This window comes from Micropterus salmoides, unplaced genomic scaffold, assembly GCF_014851395.1.
Source record: "Micropterus salmoides isolate LMB-PRFRI ecotype aquatic unplaced genomic scaffold, ASM1485139v1 Ms_hic_scaffold_18, whole genome shotgun sequence".
Classification (NCBI taxonomy): Eukaryota; Metazoa; Chordata; class Actinopteri; order Centrarchiformes; family Centrarchidae; genus Micropterus; species Micropterus salmoides.
The window spans coordinates 1,870,780-1,896,291 of record NW_024040928.1 but is presented as its reverse complement, the minus strand read 5'-3'; the positions used below and the strand labels follow the sequence as shown (position 1 = coordinate 1,896,291).

The 25,512-nt window shown below is 41.2% G+C and overlaps 1 protein-coding gene across 5 annotated transcripts; it reads left to right on the top strand.

Annotated features, from left to right (window-relative positions):
* Window positions 1–779: 779 nt before the first annotated feature.
* On the top strand, window positions 780–24,867 carry map3k7 (mitogen-activated protein kinase kinase kinase 7). 5 transcript variants are annotated; one of them, XM_038726483.1, is made up of 18 exons: window positions 780–990; window positions 1,596–1,715; window positions 1,839–1,949; window positions 2,169–2,234; window positions 2,389–2,434; window positions 5,537–5,675; window positions 6,643–6,767; window positions 9,266–9,394; window positions 9,776–9,906; window positions 12,271–12,352; window positions 13,243–13,373; window positions 13,632–13,779; window positions 14,438–14,518; window positions 17,771–17,838; window positions 19,843–19,942; window positions 20,422–20,483; window positions 20,830–20,945; window positions 23,233–24,867. In XM_038726483.1, exons 2-18 carry the CDS (start codon window positions 1,623–1,625, stop codon window positions 23,411–23,413), a joined length of 1,809 nt encoding a protein of 602 aa, XP_038582411.1. In that variant the 5' UTR covers window positions 780–990; window positions 1,596–1,622; the 3' UTR covers window positions 23,414–24,867. The 5 variants fall into 5 exon arrangements, with proteins under 5 accessions (XP_038582411.1, XP_038582410.1, XP_038582412.1 ...); XM_038726482.1 differs by having other exon boundaries at window positions 780–1,073; XM_038726484.1 differs by having other exon boundaries at window positions 780–1,185; window positions 14,441–14,518.
* Window positions 24,868–25,512: the final 645 nt, after the last annotated feature.

Sequence of the window (25,512 nt, the reverse complement as noted above, 5' to 3'; positions counted from 1 at the left end):
GTATATACTAAAGTGCACTGTGTGCTCAGGGCTACACCCTTACGAAGGCTGTTTGTGCCGTTACAGCTGTATTTTAACATTGTCTATGTTGTTAGAATTTCACCATTAAATAACCAAGTCTTTTTACCAGAGGAGTGCCTTAGACCTTTTTTTTTACTATAACATTAGACTTGCAAGTGTGACACTTCATTCTTGACCTTGTAAACAGTAGCTTAACACTTTTTCAGGAGCTTTCTACTGCTTTTCACAGGTTTTTTCAGTGGATGGGGTTAGTCAGAGACTGAGGCTAACTTTTGTCTAAGCAAAGACTATCCACTGAGGAAGCAGTTGAAATATGCAGAAAAAGCTAATAAATTAGAGTTAAAAATGTTTTGTTAAATAATTGTTATTGTAGGATTATAGGTGTAAAATAAAAGAATTTACTCAAATACTGTAGGCTACATACTGTAGGTTTGAGGTACTGTCTTTTGAATATTTCCATTGTATGTTTTTTTTACGCTTCACCTCCACAACATCTCAGTGGGAAATTTTGTAAGGTTACGTTTTCTCTAACAAGATTTGCTATAATATTAATTTAGGCTAACATACTAAATATATTTCAGAATAAAGTTTTCGTAAGCAAATGCTCGTCATATGATGTATGATGTTTTGTCACCGTTTAAACTTTCCGGCGGGACATAAGACAGTTAAATTAGCTTCAGTTCACAATGTTCCAACATTGAAGCGAGCCTTTCCTTGTGTTCAGGTTGGAATGAAAGCTCCTGTTCAGTGCACAGGGGACACAATTGCAATGCGCGCACACTTCCTGATGGAGCTGCTCCTGCGAAGAATAAAAATACACTCCTAGCAAGCCAGCTAGACGAGTTGTGAAAAAGTTATGTCTGGCTGTCAAGTAGACGGAGAGAGACTAATTTCAAAAATGGACGTTATTCCTCTGTTTTCCGTACATAAATAGTAGACAATATCCCCATGTCCAGAGAGCCGGCGCTGGTGAGAAGTCAACTGCGAAGGGTTGGATTGTTGAAGCTAAAAAGCCCCGGTAGCTTGCGTTATCAACAGGCCAGCCGGCTAACGTAAGCTGGCTAGCTCAAACACTAGGCCTTGAGTAGCTTGGTTTTACTTGCGGTTGTGGTATGGTGATGTTACTTTGTCGTAAGCGCCAGTCTACGGTGATGCTATAGATATGTAAGTTAACGTTAGCTTTATGTATTCGAAAACTTTGGGCACTCTTACGTTTCAGTGACAGTTTTCCTAGGGCAGCTAACGTTACAGTTAAACCTGCTAACGTTAGTTAAGCTGTGGGGTTAGCCAGTTGGTTGACTGCATCATACTAGCTGCCAGAAGGCTAACGTTAAGCCCTTAACGTTATATCTTGTTCGACAACCTGGACAGAATGTGTGTGTTAAGTAACCGCGCTGCAGTTTTTAAAGTAACATCAGCTAACGTATTTATACAGCCATGTCCCTGTCATGGGGAACGACACGTTACCTATGATAGATTTCTTGAAGCAAGTGTGTGCATCCTTGTGCTCAGATTAACTGTGATCAAACGTTAATATTTATGATCTTTCTGTCTGCAATTTGTTTGCTTTTCAGTAAGTTACTAGCTGACGTTAGCTAGTAATGTCTCTAACGTTACCACCCGCCGATATACTTGAAACACCTCCTGGATATCCGTTTGAAGAAATCAACTATGAGGATATTGAAGTTGAGGAGGTATGTGTGGTTGTGTATGTGCTCTGTCCGTGGCACTGACAGGACTCAGTTAATGCGCTATATGAACGTGCAGAAGGTTACTTAGTGACGTAAGTAACTTTCTTGTTAACTCTCCATTTTCAGGTGGTGGGAAGAGGAGCTTTTGGGGTTGTGTGCAAAGCCAAATGGAAAGGCAAAGATGTCGCGATCAAGACCATTGAGAGTGAATCAGAGAGGAAAGCCTTTATTGTTGAGGTACAGTTGCACTTGTCTGTTCCACTTGTGAGTTTTCCTCACTACTACAACAATAGGTGAGACACAGAGTCGAGCTCTAGTATCAAAGTTTAACTTCATACTACTGCCGTCTATAGTAGCTGGGCAAAGTACTTGACAAGATAAATATTTGTATATTTAAGGTGTTGAACGACATGTCTGGAGGTGGAGTTGTGCATAATGTTTCCTCTTTGTCTCCAGCTCCGACAGCTTTCACGTGTGAATCACCCCAACATTGTGAAGTTGTATGGCTCTTGCCATAGTCCAGTAAGTTAACAGGAATGTTATTAAGCATTATGCTCTCTTAACTATACAGCCATATAGATATTCCACTTTGCACAGTAATGGTGTGTCTCAGAATAGTATTTCTGCTTGTATTGTCTGCCTGGAATCTGTGAGTTGACGATTCTCTCCCCATCAGGTCTGCCTTGTGATGGAATATGCTGAAGGCGGGTCATTGTACAATGGTGAGTCTACATGTTCTGTTAGAAAACAATAATGTTTGCAGATGTTCCACTTTACTAGTAGTGAAATGAACACAGCTTTGCACAGACATGAGAAGCAGCCCTGTTCAATTGACCCTCTGTTTGCATGTCCAGTCACTTGTCCAATTCCTTTATAAACTAGTCTAAACAGTACAGCCTTGTTTGTCCCTGCATGAAAGTGGACCTGGGAAATGGTGCAATGTGACGACAAACAACACTATGCAGTAATACTATACTATATGTTTTATAAAAGATACATTTGTCTGATCACATTTATCACAAAACAATAAAAAGTATTACCCACAGTTCTTAAAATATAGTAGGTACTTTACTGTTTTCTGGAAAGGATATATGTCAGTTGAAATTTGGGTTTTGTTTTCAGAGTTTTGACCATCATTACTATCAATAATAATGCAATTGTATTTTCCGAGGCAATTGTTGAGATCTGAGAATGTGGCAACATAGTTAAAAAGGAGTCCCACAGGCTTAAGAAAGACAAACTGTTAGACAGTCGTCAGGTTTAAAACAACCCTCAGGTTAGTTAAAGGCAGAATGAATTGGATTATCGGTTGTGGCATGTAAACAACATTCGAAGTTGGGCCTGGACACCCGAAGCGCATGCTAATGCTATAAATTACAACATTGCTGTATCAGTTCTTTAATGTCAGCAAAAAAACCAGCTCATTTCAGACACTAGCAAGTCTGACAGTCCTCTCACTACATTGGTTTGTAAACTCAAAGGTTGACAGACACTGACAATGCCACACACTTCCAGTGCATCATAAGAGATGATTGAGAGGGATTGTTTTGGGGGAAATCCTACTCATTCTGTTTTTAAACCTTAACTTAAAAGAAGATGGAAAGCGAACGAATCATTAAAATCTTATTTAACGAAATCTGCTGGGCGAATTGAATAGATTTAACACTAAAATTTAACAATTTAAATTGTGTGAAATTTACACAATTAAACTATGGAAAAACGGACGCAATATTCCTCTGGGCTCCTCTCACCACGCTGATCATATTTTTTACTTCATCCCCTCTTTTAAAAGACTGAAAAGAATCAGAACCAGGACAGCCAGGTTCTGTGACAGCACCTGCCCAGAGCCCGTCTGAGACCTTATCCTTTAAATCGTCAATGTGCCGCTATTATGATATAAATCATAGCTGGTTGTGGTACTGATGGCATTCTTATGTGAATACTTGTCTTAAAGAGGTGGTATTATGCTTTTTGGCTTTTTCCCTCTCTCCTTTATTGAGTTGAGTTATACATCTTTTTTGTGCATGTACTAGGTTTGCAAAATGAAAAAGGCCAAAGTCCAGCCCAAAGGGAGTTCCCATCTCCCACAGAAAACTCTGCTCTGAACCGCCTGAAAACAGCTGGATTGTAGTCCAGCCGCTTTAAATGCGCCTCATACAACGCTCGCCAAGCGGCTACTCTGACACGCCCTCGAAAACAGCGGTGGAAAAACAGTGAGCTGCAGCACACAGCTCTCCTCTCCCTTCCAAACACTAGCTGCCATCCAGGCAGTCAGTGGACATAAAGTTGTTTCTGTGATGTAGAGACAGAGCTCAGTTAAAACTTTATGGATGAAAGAGACTTTTGTTACAGATTAATAACTCACCACTCTGAAACTCTTGCTCCAGTCCATGTTGCCAAGCTGGCCGGCAACATGTAGTAGGGCTGAAACGATCAATTAAATCGATAAAATCAATTTATAAAATGCATCAACACAAATTCTTTGCATTGATACTTTGTTGAATCCATTTAACTATACGGCACAGTGTTTCGCACGGACATTTATTACTGTCGCACATTGCCCTTACTCTGTGAACACGACGTATTATTAATGGCGCTGTTTGCAAAGTGGAGGAAGAGAGAGAAAATAGCGAGGGACAAAGAAGAAAGTGTCCAACATATGTTATTATTTCAAGCTAAAGAAAACAACAACTCTGTAATATCACAGTCCTTCTACCGTAAAACGAAACTTATGTCGCCTCGGCAACAGCACGACGGCAACTGAACAAAAAGCAGCCGGTGTCGTGCCAGCGGAAGGTAACAGCAACTTCAGCAATTAACTGAAATCCTGATTGATTGTTGAGTTGAAGCTGAAGCTGCAGTCCTCAGCTGAAAATGTGCACACGTGCGTTTGTTGTTCTCCTTGGGCCGTGAGTTGTAACCTCACAACCCCTAAATAAGATTTTGAACCTGAAAATGAGCATAATACCACCTGTTTGATTTTTTATTACCTAGGCTTCTTATTCACTCTTATGCCTGAAGGTAGTTGCTGTATGTGAAGTGTGTCTTGTTGTTCTTTTGTGGGGGCTTACCAAATCAAATCTGTATTGACTACTGGATGTTGAAATGGCAATAAAGGATTTAATCTGAATCTTTGGAGACATTTCAGGTAGTTGACCTCCAAGTAAAAGGAGTTTAGATAATGTGGAGCAACAGTTTGTTTGTTTGTTTAAAACACATCTGATCGTGCGACTGCCTCGTGTTTCTTGGCCTATTGGATTTTGTTCCCAGATCTCAGCAAGTACTCTGCTGAGGACCATGTGATCATAACTGATAGGAATGATGAAAACTACAAAAAATTTGGCCAAAGTAGTAATAAACCTGAATTAACCATTTAAATCTATACTATACATGCAATTAGAGGCATCTCAACTCAAATTCATTGCAGGTAATGAATGTATGCATGAGTGTTTCATTATGTGAGTAGGTCTTGTATCTGTTTTCCCAACACATCAGTGGTTGAAACAGCTTTCATTCTTAAGAGATTCAGCTTGGCAAGTTTTCTAGGATGTGAGTCCCGCACTATAGGACCCTCTGTTGTGCTTTACAAGTACCTCTCCTCCCTAGTCACTGAATCTCTATAAAAGTAACTCCTGGGAGCTGCTCTATGCTGGTTAATTCCAGGAGGAATTAACTTGTTAAAGATGCTATAATAAGAAAAGGGTAGTCAGCCTTGTGTATGTGAGTGTGTATGACAGTGACATGAAGCACTACATTTTGTGTTTGGTTCCTCTGGAGGTTGATTGTCTGTGGTGGTGGATGTGACTGTGCTCTCTTGTCCACAGTGCTGCATGGTGCTGAACCCCTCCCCTATTACACTGCTTCCCATGCCATGAGCTGGTGTTTACAGTGTTCCCAGGGCGTGGCCTATCTCCATGGCATGAAACCAAAGGCTCTCATTCACAGGGACCTCAAGCCACCCAAGTATGCTCCTCCTCACCTCACACTCTTGTCTCTTGTTTCACTGTACCAACAAATGACCTTGTGGTTTCTTTTAAAATTGTTTGATTTAGTTCATGTTGTTCTATAACTATTTCACATTTTAATTGGTCAGGCTGCCTGATATTGTGAGTCACAAGTGTAAAACTTTATCTTGAGTCACACAGTATTGCAAGCCACATGATCAAAAATATGTAGTTTCTTATGTGTTGTTATAAAGATGTACAGAGCTTGCATATGTAGAGTGTTGTGTCTTAATATAGGCAGGTTTTGAACTTCTCTCCCAAGCTCTTTTTGAAGAGTGTTTACATGTTTATTTGTAATTTATTATTTATATAAAACATTTTATGTGTTCAAAACTGGAGCAACCACCTTTCCTATATTTTAGTGAGACCTGTTTAGCAAGACTACCTAATTTGTCATGTATTTTTATGCAAGTCATAGTACTGTATTACTCCCTATAATACTCCCAAATATTTATTTTTTTAAAATCTTTGACAATTTAAAACAATAGTACCACTACTACTACATTATTAATAGATTTGACAATAGCATTTTAAAAGAACATGCAAAACCAAGAAGGATAGTTTGTTGTTTGTTAAAATACAAAATATAAACTTTTACTGTGCTCTTGTGGATAGAAGTGTCCTGGCAGGACGGTCTGGGAATGACCAGGTTGTTTCCCTGAGATCTGTTCTGACATGTTGTGACAAATTGTCAACTCTGGATTATTGTAGATGAATTCATTACTATACTACACACATATGTTACTGTATTTAATGATTCATCACTTACTTTTCTAACACACCAGTCTGTTATCTCGTGTGGTTCCAGTAGTTGGAAACCACTGTGTTTGCCTGTACATTGTACCAGTAGCTTGTTACAGCTCTTAAATCTTATTTAAGGTTTGAAGTAGCTTCTAGTAGGATTTCTTTTTTTCTTCTTCTTTCAGTCTGCTTCTTGTAGCAGGCGGCACTGTGCTGAAGATATGTGACTTTGGAACAGCATGCGACATTCAGACCCACATGACCAACAACAAGGGAAGTGCTGCATGGATGGCCCCAGAGGTATTTGAAGGCAAGTATGAGTGGCATTCCAAGTAGTTGAAGAGCTTTGCCTGCTTGACATACCTGCCCTGTCAGTTGATTTCTAAGTAAATTGCTAAAATGTGTTGGAATCTGGTAGGGGTAGGCTTGGTTATATGTCTAGGATCCAAAATGGCAGATACACTCTACTTGTCCTCAACACAATTGCGTGGGGCACAGCTGGAGTCTAGGCTCCATGCTGTGGGTTCCAGATGTGTATGTGTAGATGCATGGACTGCGTGTGAGTGGGTGTGTTAGTACATGAAGAGATGAAGAGAAAAGGAATACAGAGAAAGGTCCTGGTTTTGTGGCTAGATATAATGTAACTTATATTTTTAAACACAGTACCCAGCAGTGAACTTGCATCCATGTCTGTGGTCCAGGACTTTGTTCAGGATAAAGTATACAGATGCAGGAAAAAGTATGTGAACCCTTTAGAATTACCTGGATTTCTGCATGAATTGGTCATAAAATGTGATCTGATCTTCATTTAAGTCACAATAATAGACCAACACAGTCTGCTTAAACCATAGATTGTATATAAGAAGTGGACGTAGTCATTGCGACGTCACCTGTTGCTTTGTGGACCGCCGTTTTGAAGCCTCAAGTTTGGCCGATAGGGCACCGCCATGTTGATTTTTTTGCAACCAGCGGCACCGGACGTGACCATATTTCGACGAGACGGTGGAGCTAACAGCCATGTGTGGAGCTAGCTAGCTTACTTAGCTAGGTACATCTGTAATTCATGTTAACTGTCATTTTAACAGGGCTGACAATTTTGTCTGGTGAATAGTAGGCTTAAAACGAAATGTACTCACCAGAGAAAGTGAACAGCCAACTCCTAATAAGCTTTTTTTAGCGGCGCTGGTCACAGATAATCCCGCCCTGAAGCATACTCTGCTTTTGTGGTCTATCTTCGTCTAAATGGGACCATAATTTACTAAATGAACATCATGCTGTGTTGAAGAAGACTTGAAACTAGCGACTGAGACCATAAACTCATCAAGAAATTGTTTACTGTGGGAATAAATCAGCTGAGAAGTAGGGTCATCCATCCATCCATCAACCGCAAATCCGTACATACAGGGTCGCGGGGGGACTGGAGCCAATGACATCGGGCGCGAGACCCTGGACATGTCGCCAGTCCATCGCAGGGCCACACATAGACGAACATTGTCCCTAAGGACAATTTAGGGTCGCCAATTAACCTAGACTGCATGTCTTTGGACGGTGGGAGGAAGCCAGAGTACCCAGAGAGAACCCACGCAGACACGGGGAGAACATGCAAACTCCACAGAGAAAGGCCAGGGCAACTGGGGTTTAAACCCACGACCTTCTTGCTGTGAGGCGAAAGTGCTAACCACTGCACCACCGTGCCGCCCAGAAGCAGGGTCATTTCATCCTTATTTCTAATGGAACTGGACTTCTTTTTGCAGCCAGAAGAGTCACCCCCTGCTGGCCATTCAATAGAATGCAGGTTTAAGGGACTTGCAAGTTTTACTCAGTTCTCTGAACGGAAGCTTCCCGCTTGGCTAACACCACACAATGGGGTTGGGCCGATAGATGATGCCATCCATTGATTGGCAATGGCTGACAGACATCACAACATTTAGCCGGTATCATGATTGTAGCAAAAAAAAAAAAAGCACCTCAATTTTTCACATTACACCAGTAATTTCTCCATAGTTCATCACTTCTAAATATTTTGAATCATCACTTATAGCAGCTAATGCTGCGCATTGTTGTCTGGATCAGTGGAATAGCGCCAACGATAATGAGCAGTTAAACTGTAGTGTTTGACATATTCTAAATTTATCTGCGAGCCACTTGTCTGTAGTTCAGGTCGGAGGGGACATGTGAATAAAAGTGAGTTGAACAAGGATCTAACACAGTTTCCTGCCAAACAAAGTTATCTAGCTTCTCTTTCAAATGGGTAACGTTAGTGTGAAATCTCAAAGTTGCAGGTCCTTGTTGTAGACAGTCATGTAATATAAGATTCTTTCAACATCAGTGTTTCCTCTGAGTCACTGTACTGTACTCATAGATGGCGGTTGAATCTTATGCCCAGGTCATTATCTTGTTTTTGGAGGCAAGCTACAAGACTCTAGTGCAATTAAACAACTCACTTTTGCCCTTTCTCAACGCTTAACGACTAATTTGCATCAGTGTGAAATGCTATCAGGACACCTCAGTGCAGCAGTTTTAGGATAGATGTGTGATGTGCACTTGAATTCTGCAATAATAGGCCCAGTAATTAAGCAACACAGGAGCTGTTCCTTGGTAAAAATTGCTCCCATATTTTCATCCTTCTCCCCCCTGAAAGCAGAGATGAGATTAAAGCTGCTGTGCTTTCCCAGCACATCCCCTCTCTCATCTTAAATGTGCCACAGAGAATTACTTTTATCAGTCAATCAGCGATGTCAACGGGAGGCTTTTTTCCCTGTTTTTAAAAGAAGATAAGTGTTGCTGTGCGTTCTTCTGTGCTTTCAGGCAGCAATTACAGCGAGAAGTGTGATGTGTTCAGCTGGGGGATCATTCTCTGGGAGGTGATCACTCGCAGGAAGCCCTTTGATGAAATTGGTGGACCAGCTTTTCGTATTATGTGGGCTGTGCACAACGGTGAGTCGCTTACTGGGGCTGGGGGTAGGGTTGGCAGTTGGAGAAGCCAGAAGATGCCAAGGCCATGCCTGACCTGCTAGGCCTGCTGGGAGACTGAAAGTTAAGAGCCCGGCAGAAGAGAGCAGCTTCACGTGTGCAGCGCTCCCTGCAGTTTGCCTTAGCACAGAGGTAGTGGGAGGAGAATACTAATGGGACACTAATAATAGCTGCAGTGTTCACTATGGGCCCAAGATCTAATGAAATACCTGGGGCCATGGTTAATATTTTTACCACTGAATCTGGATTGATTTAGCATCTTTTTGCAATATTTCTTCTCTTGTCTATGAACAAGTTAGTTGTTGTGGGTAAGCTATGGCCTTAATTCTTCTTTTTTACATTCAGGAACAAGACCTCCTTTAATCAAAAATTTGCCGAAGCCCATTGAGAGTCTGATGACACGCTGCTGGTCTAAAGATCCCTCCCAGCGGCCTTCCATGGAGGAGATAGTAAAGATCATGACCCATCTAATGAAGGTATAATCATACACTGATTACCCTCTCTGTAAGGCTTTCATCAAACTGAATGAATTAATCAATAAACATGACCAAATACTTGAATCACAGAGAGCATAATGAACATGAATTGGTCTTTATGAAAAAAGAGCCAGGAAAATAATACCATAGCTATAGTTGTAATGTTATTTGCAGTATTGCATTTACCCGTTGTATCTACACAGGGTGTCCGCGGGGTCCTAAAAGGTGATAAATCAATTTTGCGAAAATTAAGACCATTAAAAGGTCTTAATTGCCATTTAACAAGGTATTAAATTTTGAAGATAATTTTTTCAGTATGAAAATCCTGTTTGTTCAAAAGTTTGTTTGCTAAAAGTGTAGGTGAACGTATTTATTTATAATGCATAGCCAAAAATACTAGACAGGCAGAGAGCAACTGTGTGATTCGTTTCTGTAATGTTAGGCGCAGGGATCTAAAGTGCGCCTATTTGACTCTTAAACGCTCCAAAATAGATCCGTGCACACCGGAATATGATTTACGAGTACAACCGACAGTAATCTCCCACCCCGCTGGACCCGCAATGCTAATTGTCCAAAACATAGTCGGAGTGGCGATCAGGAGTAACAGAATTAACCTGGGTGGCCAGTCGCTCTGTGACCATTTGAACAGCCCCGTTCCTGAAAAACAAGAGCGAGATGCGCCACCAGCAGCTGAATTGGGAAGCCAACAGGGAAAATTCAAGGAGCATGTGGGTTTGGCTAACGTTAGCTGGCTATTTAGCTAAATCGTGCCTTTTATTGAAACACGTTCAACTTCTCATAAAGCCGACGCTCTCTGTCACTGTTTGTGCACAGATCAATCACAGCCTGGATGGAGCGGGATTGAAAAAAAGTTTGATGTGCTGCAACAAACTTTATAAATGTTGAACTCTGCATAAACGGTTATGATTATTGACGAGTTAGCAGCCTAAAATCAAGGTTGGAGACTATCATGTAGCCTGGAGCATTTTTCTTCAAAGTTAATGAATAAAAAACAACCCAAAACTGAAACAGCTGTAATTTGAATTAATATTATACTAGTGGTAAGTTATATGAAATTATATTGAATATAGTAACATAATGAATATATTAATATCACACTTACAGTTTACTATTAAATTAACAATATACTTTTAATTTAATGTAATAATATTATACTAATACAGTCATTTAGAGCAGATCCTCCTCCAGGTTGTGCCTGTGCTACACCGCCTATACTATTATTCATCGCTCAGTTTATTCTCTTCATCTTTGTTCCCTCCTGGCCTATTTGAATTTTGTTGTATTGATCAAGTGGTCGCTGAAAGTTATCACACATATAATTGCAGGCAAGCTCACATTATCTAGTTTAAACCAAGTAAAACACAAAATGAAACTGTTTCACATGATTTGCTGTAATGTTGCGTACATAAACGTCATAGCTTATGTAAGACAGTTGCTCTGACCAGTCCTTCACATAGAGAACAGTTGGCTCATACTGTTGTAGGCAATTGAGAAAGTTGGTGAATGCCTCAATTTTTACTCCACTGCAGACGCTGGGGACGTGTCCCCATCACTTTTTGAAAGCATTTGTTAAAAGAATGGCTGAATAATGGCTTGTAACAAGAAATGTTAAATAACAAATGACAAGCAATGAGGAAAGTTTATTTGCACGCATTTATTTATTTATTTATTTATTTATTTATTTAACTAAAGTTAGAAAGACAAGAAGCTACTGATGATAAAATAATCAAAACATGTGCACCAGTCAGTAACTTTGACAACTTCTTGACACAGTTTCTTTTTGGCCAAGTTTTCTGTTCTGCTATATTTTTAGATTTTGAATTGTCCCCTGCCACCTGAATTTCACTTTTCATAAATAAAAAAACATTTCCACCATAAATTGATTGAGGACTGGCAGAAAGTGGTGGTTACTTTTGACGATCTTGGGTTGTTATATACAGTAGATAACAGATTAAGTTTGCTTTCCTGACATTAAACTATCAGCAGAAGGATTCAGTGATAGTGTAGACTTTGAATGCACAATCTAGTATCATAAATCATAGTCTGCTTTGCTTCCACACTTAAGTTTGAACTAGACTGAAACCAACCTTTTTAGCAGTCTACCCAGAGGTACTGGGTTGGGTGAAGAAGAGGTTGGTGTTAAGGGTATAGTTCACCTAACCCTAACACCTGAAATGAAGTTATTATTAGTTATGATATTGATATCAACCCCACATTTTCCTACACAGCAAGCTTAGGTAGAAAGATGTTCATTTGGGGTCACTTTAAAGCAATGAAAGAAATCTGAATTGAAGTTTTATTTGTTAAATTTAAAGTTACTTACACGTTTTTCTTTTTTTGCAGTACTTCCCAGGATCTGATGAACCCCTGCAATATCCATACCAATATTCAGATGAGGGACAGAGCAACTCTGGAACTACTACAGGTACAAGAGTCATAAACATTTGGGCTAGACGAGAACAGGGAGTTAATGCATGGGTCTCCAGCATCCAATATCAACACAGAAGGATGTAGGAAGAAAATGTGTTACATTTCACTCATTTATGTTTAGTTTACTTTCACAGGTGCTAATCCCTGTCTTGATAGCAATAAGTAAATGTAAATGCTCCGTATTTGTATAGCGCCTTTCTAGTCTTTCCGACCACTCAAAGCGCTTTTACACTACATCTGTATTCACCATTCATCCATTCATTCACTGAGTGCTCAAACAGAAACTAACTCCATACGCTGGTGGAACAGCCACCAGGGGCAATTCGGGGTTCAGTATCTTGCCCAAAGATACTTCGACACACAGTCTGGAGGAGCTGGGATTGAACCGCCGATTGACGGGCAACCCGCTCTACCTCCTGAGCCACAGCTGCCCCACAGCGTTAGCTGGAAAAATCATTTAATTCATATTCATTACTCCTCAGCATCCAAGAATTGTGTTTGAAACAAACATGTCTGAGTTTCTCTGCCCACGGTAGAAAAGTAAAATGTAGGTCCTCGGGTAGCTTTAATCACATCATTTGCAACTCGTGCACTAGTCCATATAACTAGTTAGGCTGTTTACAGAAAGAAATCAGACTTCTTGTGGTAATGCAAAGTCTGTTGTTTAGTGAATGCACAGACCTGGCACTGAATCAGTGTAGATATCTGAATGTAGGCGGCCATGGGAATTTATTTTCAGTTATTTAGAGTTTTGTCAAATATTGTAAAGTGTTGTGGACTATTAAATACAAAAATAATGTCAAATCTTCGATGAGAGGCACCACGTTTGAGAAAGAATGAAACTTGTAAAACCTCTCTCGTGTCATGTGTCTTGGGGAATTACAGGTTCATATGTGGACTACACTGGTACCAGCACAAGCAACAAAAGCGACGCAAACATGGAGCACAGTGATTCTCAAGGGAGCAACGACACTATCAAGATTACACCTCAGTTTCCTCCTCACTTCAAGCCAAAGGTAAAACAGTTCGTCATTGTGATGAGAACCATTTTCTCTGTAATAATGGATATAGATAGAAGTTACAATAGAAAAAAAATCTTATCAAGACAAGCTTCTGGGGGGCCCTGGCTGAGTCCTGGGTTTGGCCCAGACCCTTCGCTGCATGTCACTCCCTCTGTTTCTGCCTTTCCTGTCTCTCTACTGTGACTATCAAATAATAAATGCATAAATACCACAAAAATCTTCTGTAGTGAAAGTTTTCTTATGTTCTTACAGGGAGACCCATTGAGGACTCTGCCTCTGTCCAGGGGGGGCAGTGTTGAGAGTCTGCCTTCACGAACACAGTGCATGGCATCATCTGACAGCAAAAGAATGAGTGCTGACCTGTCAGAGCTGGAGCCCAAGATGCCATTTACACCTTCAGGTAATTCCAGACATTACACAGCACAGAGCGACACGTGGAAGCAGAACAGTTACTTATCAAGGAAAACTCCACCCCTGACGCCCCAGTCAGATTCTTACTCACGTGCTTTTATCACTTGGAGGTTAATATTGGTTCCTCTATGAGCCCATCTAGATGCCTCTGATCACTGAGGCCCATCAGACCATCTCTCCTCCTTTTAAAGGCTCTGACAAAAACAAGAGTATTGACTTTTTTTAAGTGTATGTTTTGTTCTGTTTTTTCCATCCTTCCATCGTCAACCGCTTATCCTGCGTACAGGGTCGCGGAGGGTTTGTTTTTTGCTGTTTCTGTTTTCAGACTTGGATGTAACTTTCATGAACAGAGTTCCTGTAAACTGAGCTTCAACGCCCTCTGTCCTTAGACTGCCATGTTAAACTTTTGATCCAAACAGCATTGGAGCTGAATGCCTGCTGATGTTTGTGCTTAGAAAAATAGTGCAGTGGCTGCCGGCAGTCTACGCAGTACTGCTCCTCAGCGTCTGAATGGACGGGGTGCATGCTGCCCTTTGCACGTACACTGTATGCTCTGCATGTGTGTGGCCCACATTTCCGGCTGTGGGCCCCCAGTCTGTCTTAGTCTGCATGCTTTTGTTTGCAGTTGTATGTGTGTGTCTTCACAGCAGGCCCCCAGTATAAACGAGGACACCGTAAAACGGCGTCATTCGGCACCATTCTGGATGTTCCCAAGATCCTCGTCACAGGTATCACCGCTGGGCTTCCTGGTGACCAGGTGGAGCTGGCTTGGCTGAGCCCATGGGTTGTTGTGATCTTTTGTGTCCCTCTTCTGTGTGTCACTCCATATGATACCAACCACAATGTTTAATCGTATTAAATTTGTTGCGTGTCTTAGGGCAGTCTGTATTTTTTTAAAGGAAATAATTGAGTAGGTTTTGGAGTTACACACATAAGAGTTGCTTGGTATCCTCTGTGATTTTCTTAGCTGGCTGAAGCAGAACATGAGTTAATATTCTCATCTGGTGTCAACTTTTACACCCCAAATCTAGTTCCAAATAATTAAGTTTCCTCCTGATAAGTCTTTCTATTAGGCTTGGGCGGTATCTATCAGGACCTGATGACATTTGTTGCTGTAGATACACACACATCTGTGGGCTGAAAGGAGATGATGGCGCACAGCTTCGTCCTGTCAGCTGGCTCACCTTTATCATCGGGACTAAACCCCAAATACTCCCAAACAGGGGCAGGGGCCTTCTCTTGTAGTACTAGTCCTGGAACATTATCCCGCCTCTCACAACTGCCATCGAGTCGCTTTTTGGAGAGCAAGCAGCAGTTAAGCGGAGAAGAAAAAGGAAGCATTGAAGTTCAGGAGTAAATACAGTGTAGATTCCAGTCTGTCAGTGAGAAAGTCTGCAGCTGAAGCTCACGTGTGTCTATTGTTTTCCAACTGCTGGGAAAGTAAAGCGGGTTATCGCGTCAAGGACGATATCACACAGCGTTGCCTGCCTACGTTGAAGGCAGCATTTCCTTAACACCTTAATAGAAGGAGCTTCTCTGTTTTACCGTCTGAATTTTCATATACCTTGATACACCGTAATACCTTGATACCGCCCAAGCCTATTTACTATCACTTGAGTTTGTAAGAACAAATCTTTAGCTTACTTCAGGAAATCTAAATGGTATAATGCATCAGATCGGGTGACACAGATGAGATATGCTTCCTAACTCATGGCCCTGTTCCTTCTGTCATCTCTCTGACATGGCAGCAGCACATCATGGGTAGCAGGAGCTCGTCCTTGCCTTTCATGCATAGAGGTCATAGAGAAAGCATGCCAAATTTGTTCTCCCCCTCTTGCTGTCTTTACATCCATTAATAAAATTTAAAAAAAGGCATTTTGATTCATTTCTCTTACACTGAGAGTCAGAGCTATTATTACAAGCAGAGATATGGATGAAAGGAATGGGGGCAGCTCTGGATGTCAGAAAAGGCTTCTATTTTGGAGGCGTGTGAGACACATTGAATGAGTCGCTACTTTAATCCGGTGACTACGGGAGTCAGCATGGTGCGTGGTATAAAAAGGTAGGGCACTTATCATAGAGTGTGCACACCTGGACACACTATATTCTCCCCAGCACATACATCTCTGGTGGCCATTGAGTCAGGTTATAACGGTATACAAAATTCACAGTTCACTGTGTACCTCAGGTACAGGGAAAATGTTTAATCAGTTTTTTTAGTACAGCAGGAAAAATCTTTTATTTTGGTAAAGCTTAATGTTAATTTGCTTTAATTCTAACTGTAAAAGTTATAGCTATCAAACATTGGTATATTGACCATATAAAAAAGTCAGTATGTCAATAATGCACCAGCATTAGTACAACTCAAATATTAAAAATAATTGTCCATTTAGGCAAGTGCAACATGTCTATAAAAAACTTACATTGAACATTAGAGACAACATTAAAATGGAGTAAAACAGAGTATTTTAACTTTAGTAATGTGGTGTATTTCCGAATTAAACCAGAGAGAGAGAGAGAGAGAGTCTCATAAAGCAGAAAAATACAAATTTGACAATGCTAGAGACAGTTGAAAACCCAAGAGTTGATGGAAGTAGACAATCTAGCTGTCCGACAATATGCAACACCACAAGGGCACATAATGTCAAAGTGTCAAGAGGAAGTGCATTTATCAATCTTGTTATGGCCCAGCTCAGAGGCCACAGCAAATAGAGGAAGCCACACTTAAGGGATTACTAGAAAAGGTGTTTTACTTTTTAAGTAATTTAATTTAACAAATGTAAAAAATAATTTTAAAGCTTAACAAACAAAGTGCCAGGTTAACTTAAACAAACAAAAGACAACAAAGGAACACGACATGGTGCTGGGGAGCAGAAGAAACAAGCAGTCAAGCCCGCAACAATCAGGAAGGGGTGGGTTTTATGCAATCTGAAGACAGTGGCCAGCTGCCTCTGGTTTCCCTGATGGCCTCAGCTCCACTCCACCAAGAAGTACACCCTGCAAGAGAACACAGACACAGAGACGGCAGAGGCCCTGGGGCCATCACAATCTATACATAATACATCTATCCTGTCCCACTGCCAAAGCCTTTCGGATAGGTTTCATAATTATATCCTCACATGCTAGACATGGACTAAAGTATAGTGCATTAGGGCAGTTCAACAGGCAAAGAAAGTCACGTATCTAACAAAACATCCCGTACTGAAAGGTTATGGGTGAATACATGTACACCCTGCCATAGAGCAACAACTGAAAAATTGTGGGTTCAAGTCCAGAATTGGCGTCCAAATTCTTTACCTACTTGTACTGCAGACCACACAGTATTGCAACAACACATACAGAACATTAAGATCCAACAAGTTGCTGTGTTCTTTTGAGTGCTTGTTTGTTAATTTATGTTTCCTTAAGTGTTCATTGTGCCATAGACGGAGCTTGTAGTCAGCCTAGACCAGATAAACCCGATCCCCTATAATTCACAAGCCCTGTCATGACATGTAGTTGGACATAAAGATGTGACTGTAAAGACTGTCTATTAATATCTAGTAATATCTTTTGACTGCAGCTACCCTACAGGGGGGATGCCTTGACCTGGTGTTAATCTGGGCAGCTGATGAATGAGTGATAACTAGAGAGTGCCGTACCTGGCAGTTCCCACGGGCCTTGTCTGAGACCTCGACTTACCCTAACCCAAACCCGCCAGTCAGTGCAAAGCCGTCACATAAGTAGGCTCAGCTGTATATAGGTTGGGTCTGCAGTGGTGTGTGTGTGTGTTTTATACACTGTCAGTTGGGCTGCATGCTTTAAGCACTGTGGTCATAACCCATCCATGTCGCAGCACATGTTGACAGGCCAGGACACACAGAGTTAAATCAGTTCAGCTATGGGTCCCTCGAGCAAACACTGGCACCAATCTCCCATCATCAGTCTGTCTAAGTCTTCTGGGTCTCATTCTTTCTCCTCTCTGTCCATCCTGTCCACAGCCACATGTGAGTCTCAGAGACGTCGGTCTGTGCAGGACCTGCCAGGCCTCGGCACAGAGTCCAGCCAGGTAAGACACAGTCAGACACTAGAGGTGGATGGCAGAGGCTCTGTGGGGTTTCATTCATTGCGGAGCAGAGTCACTGTTGAGACAGAGGGTAAAATTAGTTCTGTGTAGCAGGTGTAACATTTTAAAATCTGACTCAAATTAAATTGCATGTTTGTTTTTTTCCAGCCAAAACACACCAACCTGCTGTATAATATACATTTAGAATAATCAATAATTTAGTCATTTGATTAATCGAAGGAGGATTTGTTAGATTACTCAGTTACAAAATAATTGTCATGTGCAGCCCTACTATTTATTTCCTTTCAGCAATCATTTTTGGCTGCAAAAATGGGATGGCTTCATGATTTCAGCTGGCTAATGTTCTCTGTAATCATGGGAGATTAATGATGCACAGATTCCAAATGAAAAGTTGAACTTGCATCATTCCTTTCCTCCTGTGAATTCTAGTGAATGTTTGACTGATGTCATCTTTCAAAGTGTTTGTTGCATTCTTTGTCAAGCAAGAAGTCCTTTGGGAGAAAATGTCACAGAACATGACATTTGTATATGTCAGCTCCAAGAAGATAAAGACAGTGTAGGAACACACCTACCCCACCGCCACTTCAAATAAGCTTCTTGGCTGGGAGCATATCACCTGCTCTTCTAAACATTATCTTCATTTGTTTAGTAGTAAACCAGCAGCCCCGCGCAGTCAACGTTTTATTTAGACTTCACCAGAAAGATCTTGTTGTTGCTAAAGAAGATAAATTGTGCTGTGATGTCTGCGGGATCACTCTGCCCTCCAGCTTCCCGGTGGGGTAACAGGGCCACTGATCATGGGGCTGCTTGACTGAATCTACGTTCTTACCATTTTGATTCCATTTCCATATAAGCATCTACAGAAAAACTAAATCATTTTATGTTGGTAACACTGGATTAACTTGTTAATTAATTTGATGGTATGTGTTGTTCCACTGTTGCATTGGAGACAAATCTTCATAGTTTCATAGTTTGGATTCTCATTATTCTAACTGGATCTTTTGCTTCAGTCATAATTTTTGTTTTAATGGCACATTTTGCCAAATGTAGTTCATTGTGAAGCGTGTAGGGGATAATGTCCGACAAGTTGGCTGTTCCACAGTTGTAATGGATCGTGCAGAGGTTGTTTGCCACATTTGGCCTTGGTGTCACAAATTATTTCCAAAGTCCTTTCTTTTCTCCTCCTACTGATTTGGACATCCTGATTTACCCAAATATGAGACACATTTGTGTGACTTTCTCTAAGTAGCAGTTTATCATTTTTTAAAAATTGTTCCACAAATAACTCAGCTCTGTTGCTGCCCTCACTCAGAGTTTAATACATTATTCATTTAGACCTGCAGACAAACACCAGTATTAGAGCTGTTTGGTTATACCTTCTAATTACTAAAAATTAATCCACACCATCAGAATCGAGAATCCTCTGTGGACATGGTATAATTTATACAATAAACAGCTTTCTGAAGGCAAGTAACTCAGGAAATAAAGAAACAAGAAGTGTGGATTTGCAGTCACTGACACAGCACAGCGGCGGTGTCAGCTGACAGTCAGCTGTGTGATGAAAGCTGATGATTCATTTCAAAAGTGGTATTTCATAGAAAGCTACTAAGAAATGGTTGGCAGATGTAAAACCACACTGACATTGAGCTAACCTTTTCATTTTCAGTGCCATTTCCTGATGTGACATTGTTAGCTGTCAGTCTCCAGGAACATCAATTTGATTCTGGAATTTTGTCCTGTAGGCATTTTGCACCAACTCTTCAGTGACGATTGCAAGCTGGCAAAATCACAAGTCACACCATTAAAAATGTAATTTTCTTGAGGAAGCTTCATTTAGTATACATGTATGCCTCCAAATGTGCATTCTTAGCAGATTGCTTTTGCTGCATTCTTATTTTTTTTTTCTGATGGTCGGGTTCACGTTTTGCCATTTGAACATTCTGACTGGCTTCGAAGATGATTAACAGTGTTTGCTCCCTCTTGCAGGGGAGCAGGAACAGCAGCCGGTCCTCCAGTCCTAGTGTGAGGATGATGCCACCTGACAAGGCGAGCAGCAGAGGTTACTACTCCCCTGATGACCCCACAGGTACTCATGACAACTTTTCAATTAAAGTCAGGTAACGCAACATTAGTAAATCTCACAATTGCACCTAAAAAAAAAAAAAAAGTATTAATTATAGAAGTTAATGTATTTTAAGTGTTTTCACTGTACTTTACAGTCCAGTACTTAATCAGTGAAGACACTAAGAATATAAGCGTGATTGTTAGCTGCAAAGGTCCGTGTCTTAGAGAAATGAGTGAAGGTTGGATTTGACACCTCACTCCTGTTAGTTGCCCTTTAAACACGGTGGCTGGAACAGCGCAAGTGTCATTGTGGCCAGATGTAAATCTGTCAGGCTACGTTGGAGACATCCTGCGTGCTGTTAATCAGTGGTTTACAGTGCTGGCCTCCTCCGGTCAGGAGGTTCTTTCTTAAGAAAGAGCTATGGAGGAGAGCCGGCACTGTTCCTGTGCAGTCATAGAAACAACAAACAGCCCAGAGTTCTCTTTCTTCTGTTTTCTCAGACACCAACGGCTCAGACAACTCCATTCCCATGGCTTATCTCACCCTGGATCACCAGCTGCAGGTACACCGTCCAATCAGCCTCCAGCAAACAGCACTACGTACAACCTGTTTGGTTCAAATATTGTCCGATCCAAGCTGCATTGAATCAGCTTTCACTGTGTTTTGGTGGTGTTGCAGCTCACCTCTGTGCTCTCAAAGATGAAGTGAAGCACATTGTAAAGTGCTACTACCAGCTTCATTATGAAGGGATTATTTATGAAAACATGATGCCATCTAAAAAGTGGAATGTGAAATTGGCAGCATCAGTGAGATGTTCGGTGTATTATCTATTCAGACTATACTTAATGCTGATATAAATATATTGTTACGATGCATGTGCAGATTTTGAAGATTTTTTTTCCCCCCAGCCTCTCGCTCCCTGTCCCAACTCCAAAGAGTCCATGGCTGTGTTTGAGCAGCACTGCAAGATGGCCCAAGAATACCTGAAAGTACAAACTGAGATCGCCCTGCTGATCCAGAGAAAGTAAGTCTGCTGCACAAAGCAGCCACATTTCAAGGTCATTTGATCTTAGAAGGGGTTTGGTTTGGTGTTGAGGGTATTCAGTGTACTTCTAAGTACACAACAAACAGTGGAAATGTTTCTTATTATGCATGTGTTGCCACAGGGCCAGCAGAATAAACAGGGTGGTATTAAGGTGACTTTACCAGAAAGCCACTCAAAGGCAAAGGTTGAACTTAGCAGACAAATCCAAGGCACCCGCCATCCCAAGCTGCAGAAGACGAGCTCGTCGGAACAGCTGTCTTTGACTAACGAGCTCGTTTCGGATTTATAGAACATGAAGGAATAAGTCAGACAGAATCAGTATTTACTCCAAAATGTATACTGCTTTTATTTTGGAAGTAAATCCTCCAGTAGTCAAGAATTTGTCATAAAATCCCTGAAGTTCAATGTTTTTGAAACAGTACTACTTTAGTCCCAAAGTGCAGCGGATCGATTTCCAAAATCCATTTAGAAATCCTAGAAAGAAACAATGCTCTTTGAAACTTTCTAATATGAAGCTATGATCATGTTAAGATGTTTCCTTCAGTAATCCAGCTGATTGTCGTCTATGCATCCATGGTGCAGGTTTGCCAAAATGTCATTTTTATATAATCTTATTCAACCTGCTGCTTGATAGTGTTAATTTTGTCAGCCATTTTAAAATTTAGTCTTGGTCTTAGTCCTGTGACTAATGTCCTTGTTAGTTTTTGCAATTTTAGTCCATTGGATACAATTTAAAAAAGTCTAGGGATTTTAGAAAGAAAATCAAATGTATTTTATCTAGTTTTAGTCATTAACCATCATTTTAGTCTTCTAACTGATTAGTATAATTTTGATTCGCATTTTGGTCAATCTGCTCGAACCAAAATAGAGATATGATAGATATGATAGAGAATGATAGTTTTGTTCTGTTTTTTCCAAAAATCTTATAACCACATCAGTGTGCGAACTCTACATAGTTTTTGGTGGAGATCAGTTTTTTTTTCCGTGACGTGGGAGGAGGTGAACCAACTGTGATTCATACTGCTGAATCACTGATAGCTGCAAGCATGTAGGCCTTTTCTCCGTGAGAGGGAAGACTTTAGAAAGTTGTGTGGCGCTGCGGAGAGCCCCCAGCTGCAGTAGTGCATGGATCATGCGTAATATTCATCCAGCCAGAGGGAACGATCATAAACCGTTCACAGCATGTCGGTTGTACTAGCGACACAACCCATACTGGAGAGGGAGTGGAGTGGACCAGGGACAGGAGATCTCGGAGTGACCGTTCCCTCTGGCTGGATGAAGTCTGACACGCAGCATGATCCATGATAAATATAGAGAATAATGGCAATAAAGCAAGCTGTCAATATAGACCCCCAAAATATCACATCCTCTTTCTCCTTAGCATGTTGTGTTCATCACCAGAGTTCGCATCCTCAACGTTTTCTTCGCGCACCAGGCGTCGCCCCTGGTTGGCCAGCATTCAAAGCACAGGAAGAAAAAAACACAGCTGAATGAACACAGTTCTAGTGAAAATTTAGAGGGAGAAAATATGGCCTGTAATATTTTGTCGTCTCATTATACTGACATAAAGAGAGAAAGATTTTATTAACGTTTTTATTTTATGAATTACAGTCTCGTAATTTTTCGTCAACAATATTGCATGTTAAGATGGTCCCAGTCAGCATTGAAGGACATTGTTGCCGTCTCATCTGTGTCTTGTTTTAGTAGACGTACATATTTTGTTAAGTTTCGTCTGAGTGTGTGTGTGTGTGTGTGTGTGTGTGTGTGTGTGTGTGTGTGTGTGTGTACGCAGTGAATGGCAGCAGAGCAGAGAGAAACGGGTCAGCAATAAGCCCTTAAATTAGCAGGAATGTACAGTACTCCACAGTGACAAAGCAAAAACTGGCTTGTAAAAATGAAAGAATGATCAGCAAAGATAAGGCTGTTTGCCACCCAAGTGAGGCAGCGTAGGCTCCAAAAACGAGTGGAGCAGGGTCAACAACACCACCTCATCTGCTTCCTTTTCACCACAGGACCCCGACCAGAAACCCGGGCCAACAGCGATAACAGAGCAATATTTATATGTAACGCTATGCGGCCCATTGGCATGGCTTCAAATGTTTTCCAGTGAAGTCATTGTTGGTACGAATTCGTTGGAACTTGCCTTTCTGAAGAACTGAGCGCTCTAGTGTAGTGACGGTGCCACAAGTCTGGAATTTGAGTGTAAACAAATCAAAAACGGCCTCGGCTCAGAGGGTTAACACTGCTTCATATCCCCTCTGTGCAGGAAGGAGCTCATCGCTGAACTGGACCAAGATGAGAAGGACCAGCAGAACACGTCCCGTCTGGTGCAGGAGCACAAAAAGCTCCTGGAGGAGAACAAGAGTCTGTCCACATACTACCAGAAGTGCAAAAAACAGCTGGAGCTGATCCGGGTCCAGCAACAGAAGAGACAGGGCACGTCGTGATGAGACAGAGACATATGAACTGCTACTATCCCGTCCCTGCCCACCACTTCCTCACCCCAGCTCTACCACCCTACCCACTCCCATGCTCTGTGTGCACACACACAGTTCCCAGTCCAGCTTTGTAAAGAGACCTGCATTCTACTGTGTCCTGCATGTTGCATTGTAGGCCCTTACTTCTGTCCAGCAGGAAGGTGGCGTCCTCTGTACATACATTTGCACATCCTCACAGTGTATTCTGTGACCGCAGACCAAACAATCACTGCAGCCCATCCGGATCACTCCAGACCCTGCTACTGTACTCTGGGATGGAACTTATCTTCAGCAGTGGTGGGAAGGCAGGCAGATGAGCATGGCTCGTGTGTTTCTATACGTTTGCTCTCAGGGCCTCTGGTGGGTCCCCTCCTCAGCTGCTGACAGCCACACCGTCCTCCAGAGTGCAAAAACTAAGACAAAGGCTTTTCAGCAAGAGAGTGATGAGGATGGAACCTGTTCTACAGTGCGCATGTGGCCCGTTATGCAAAACACCCCCCCCCCCTTAGATCAATATATTTATCCCTAACCTCTCCTTTTCTAATCATGATCATGAGCCCTTCCACAGGCCACCAAACCTGATTATTACTTCAAGGTGTGTGATGTATTCAGTTCAGAGAGTGATGTGCACATGATCTGCTCCTTGTGCTCTTAAAAACACAACTAGCTTCCAGAGCAAACACCCGGAGCTGTGGGTTCCCTTTTTATTTTGACTTCAGTATTGTTTTTGCGTGTAGATGTTTTTGTCTTTTCTATTCTGTAGTTCACTTTGTATGATAGCTCTTGTGTCGTTTTTGCATCAGGACATGTTTTATCTGGTCTGGGAATGCCCTTACGGACAAAATAGAGGAGCCTGTAGCTCCTTATACAGTATCTAGTTTGTTTTTAGTTCACATGTTGCCTTAGAAGTTGCCTGCATTTTAAGTGCTTGTTTTATGTGACATTTAGTGGTGATAAAAGCAAAAAAAAAAGAGATGAGATATTTTTAATGTAATGGACATTCAATTAAATTCTTTCTGGGGGGAGTGAGAAGGATATATGTCAGTAAGCTGATGATGTAAATGTTTTCCACCAGCTTTACATGTACTCTGAAAGAAGGACTAGAGGTAGTCTATTTTTCCTTGGTCTCATATCCCTCTAGTACTTTTGCACAATGACTTTGTTTTGTCTGGTCATGTCCACTTTATTTCTCATTTAAGCAATTCTGTTTTTTAAAAGTGCAAGACTTAACGAGTCTTACTTTTAAATTTGTTCCTGTATAGGAGTGAGTCTTCACCAGTTCTCATATGTTTTCTGTTCACTAAAAATTAATTTACCACACACACCACACTGTTTATTAAGTGTTTCCTGAGTTATTGGGAACTGAAGTACAGTATATGACAGTGAGCAAGGCATTATGAAATAAACTGAATGGTGAAAAGATGCCCTTTTGAATGTTTTGTTTGATGCATGTACAGTATTATTGTGTCCCTTTCTTAATTTCTGATTAACCAAACAGCTAATCACCTCTGTCTAGTGGGATTAGATACATGTTTTCAGCTGCTTAAGTTGCTACAAACGCAATGCCGACAAACGCCACAAGTCTGGGTTACTTCAGATCGGGTCAAGTCAATTGCACCAAGGCACTAAATTTAAAAATGAATCATGAAAGGATGAATACAGACTTCTTTTCAGGATTGAGTGAGTTTGGATGAGTTATTGCACTTGAGAGAATGCCAATTACAGGATGGGTAATGAGACAGAAAAATATTGTCACTAGTGGGGATAGACCTATATACCTTAGATTGTATTTACCTTGTGTAGGCTACCTCAAAGGATGAGGTGGAATTACATGAGGAAGTTAGGATTTTATACTCTTCGTGCTCTTTGTCTTCATTTTAAAAAAAGTCAGATTCATATTTCTTTGACATAGGGATGGCTGTGGCTCAGGATAGAGAAGTTGTCCTCTTCAAGTCGGTGGTTCAATCCCTGGCTCCCCCAGTCACCATGTTGAAGGCAAGATATTAATCCCCAGATTTAGCTGTGTGAATGGGTGAAAGTGATGTAGTGTAAGTGCGCTTTGAGTGGTG

Excerpts from the sequence above, each read along its gene's own strand:
- map3k7 (XM_038726483.1), top strand. The coding sequence starts at position 1,623 with ATGTCTCTAACGTTACCACCCGCCGATATACTTGAAACACCTCCTGGA. Across the intron at positions 13,374-13,631 it reads CTCCTCACTTCAAGCCAAAG|GGAGACCCATTGAGGACTCT; the intron begins GTAAAACAGTTC and ends ATGTTCTTACAG. Across the intron at positions 17,839-19,842 it reads TCGGCACAGAGTCCAGCCAG|GGGAGCAGGAACAGCAGCCG; the intron begins GTAAGACACAGT and ends TCCCTCTTGCAG.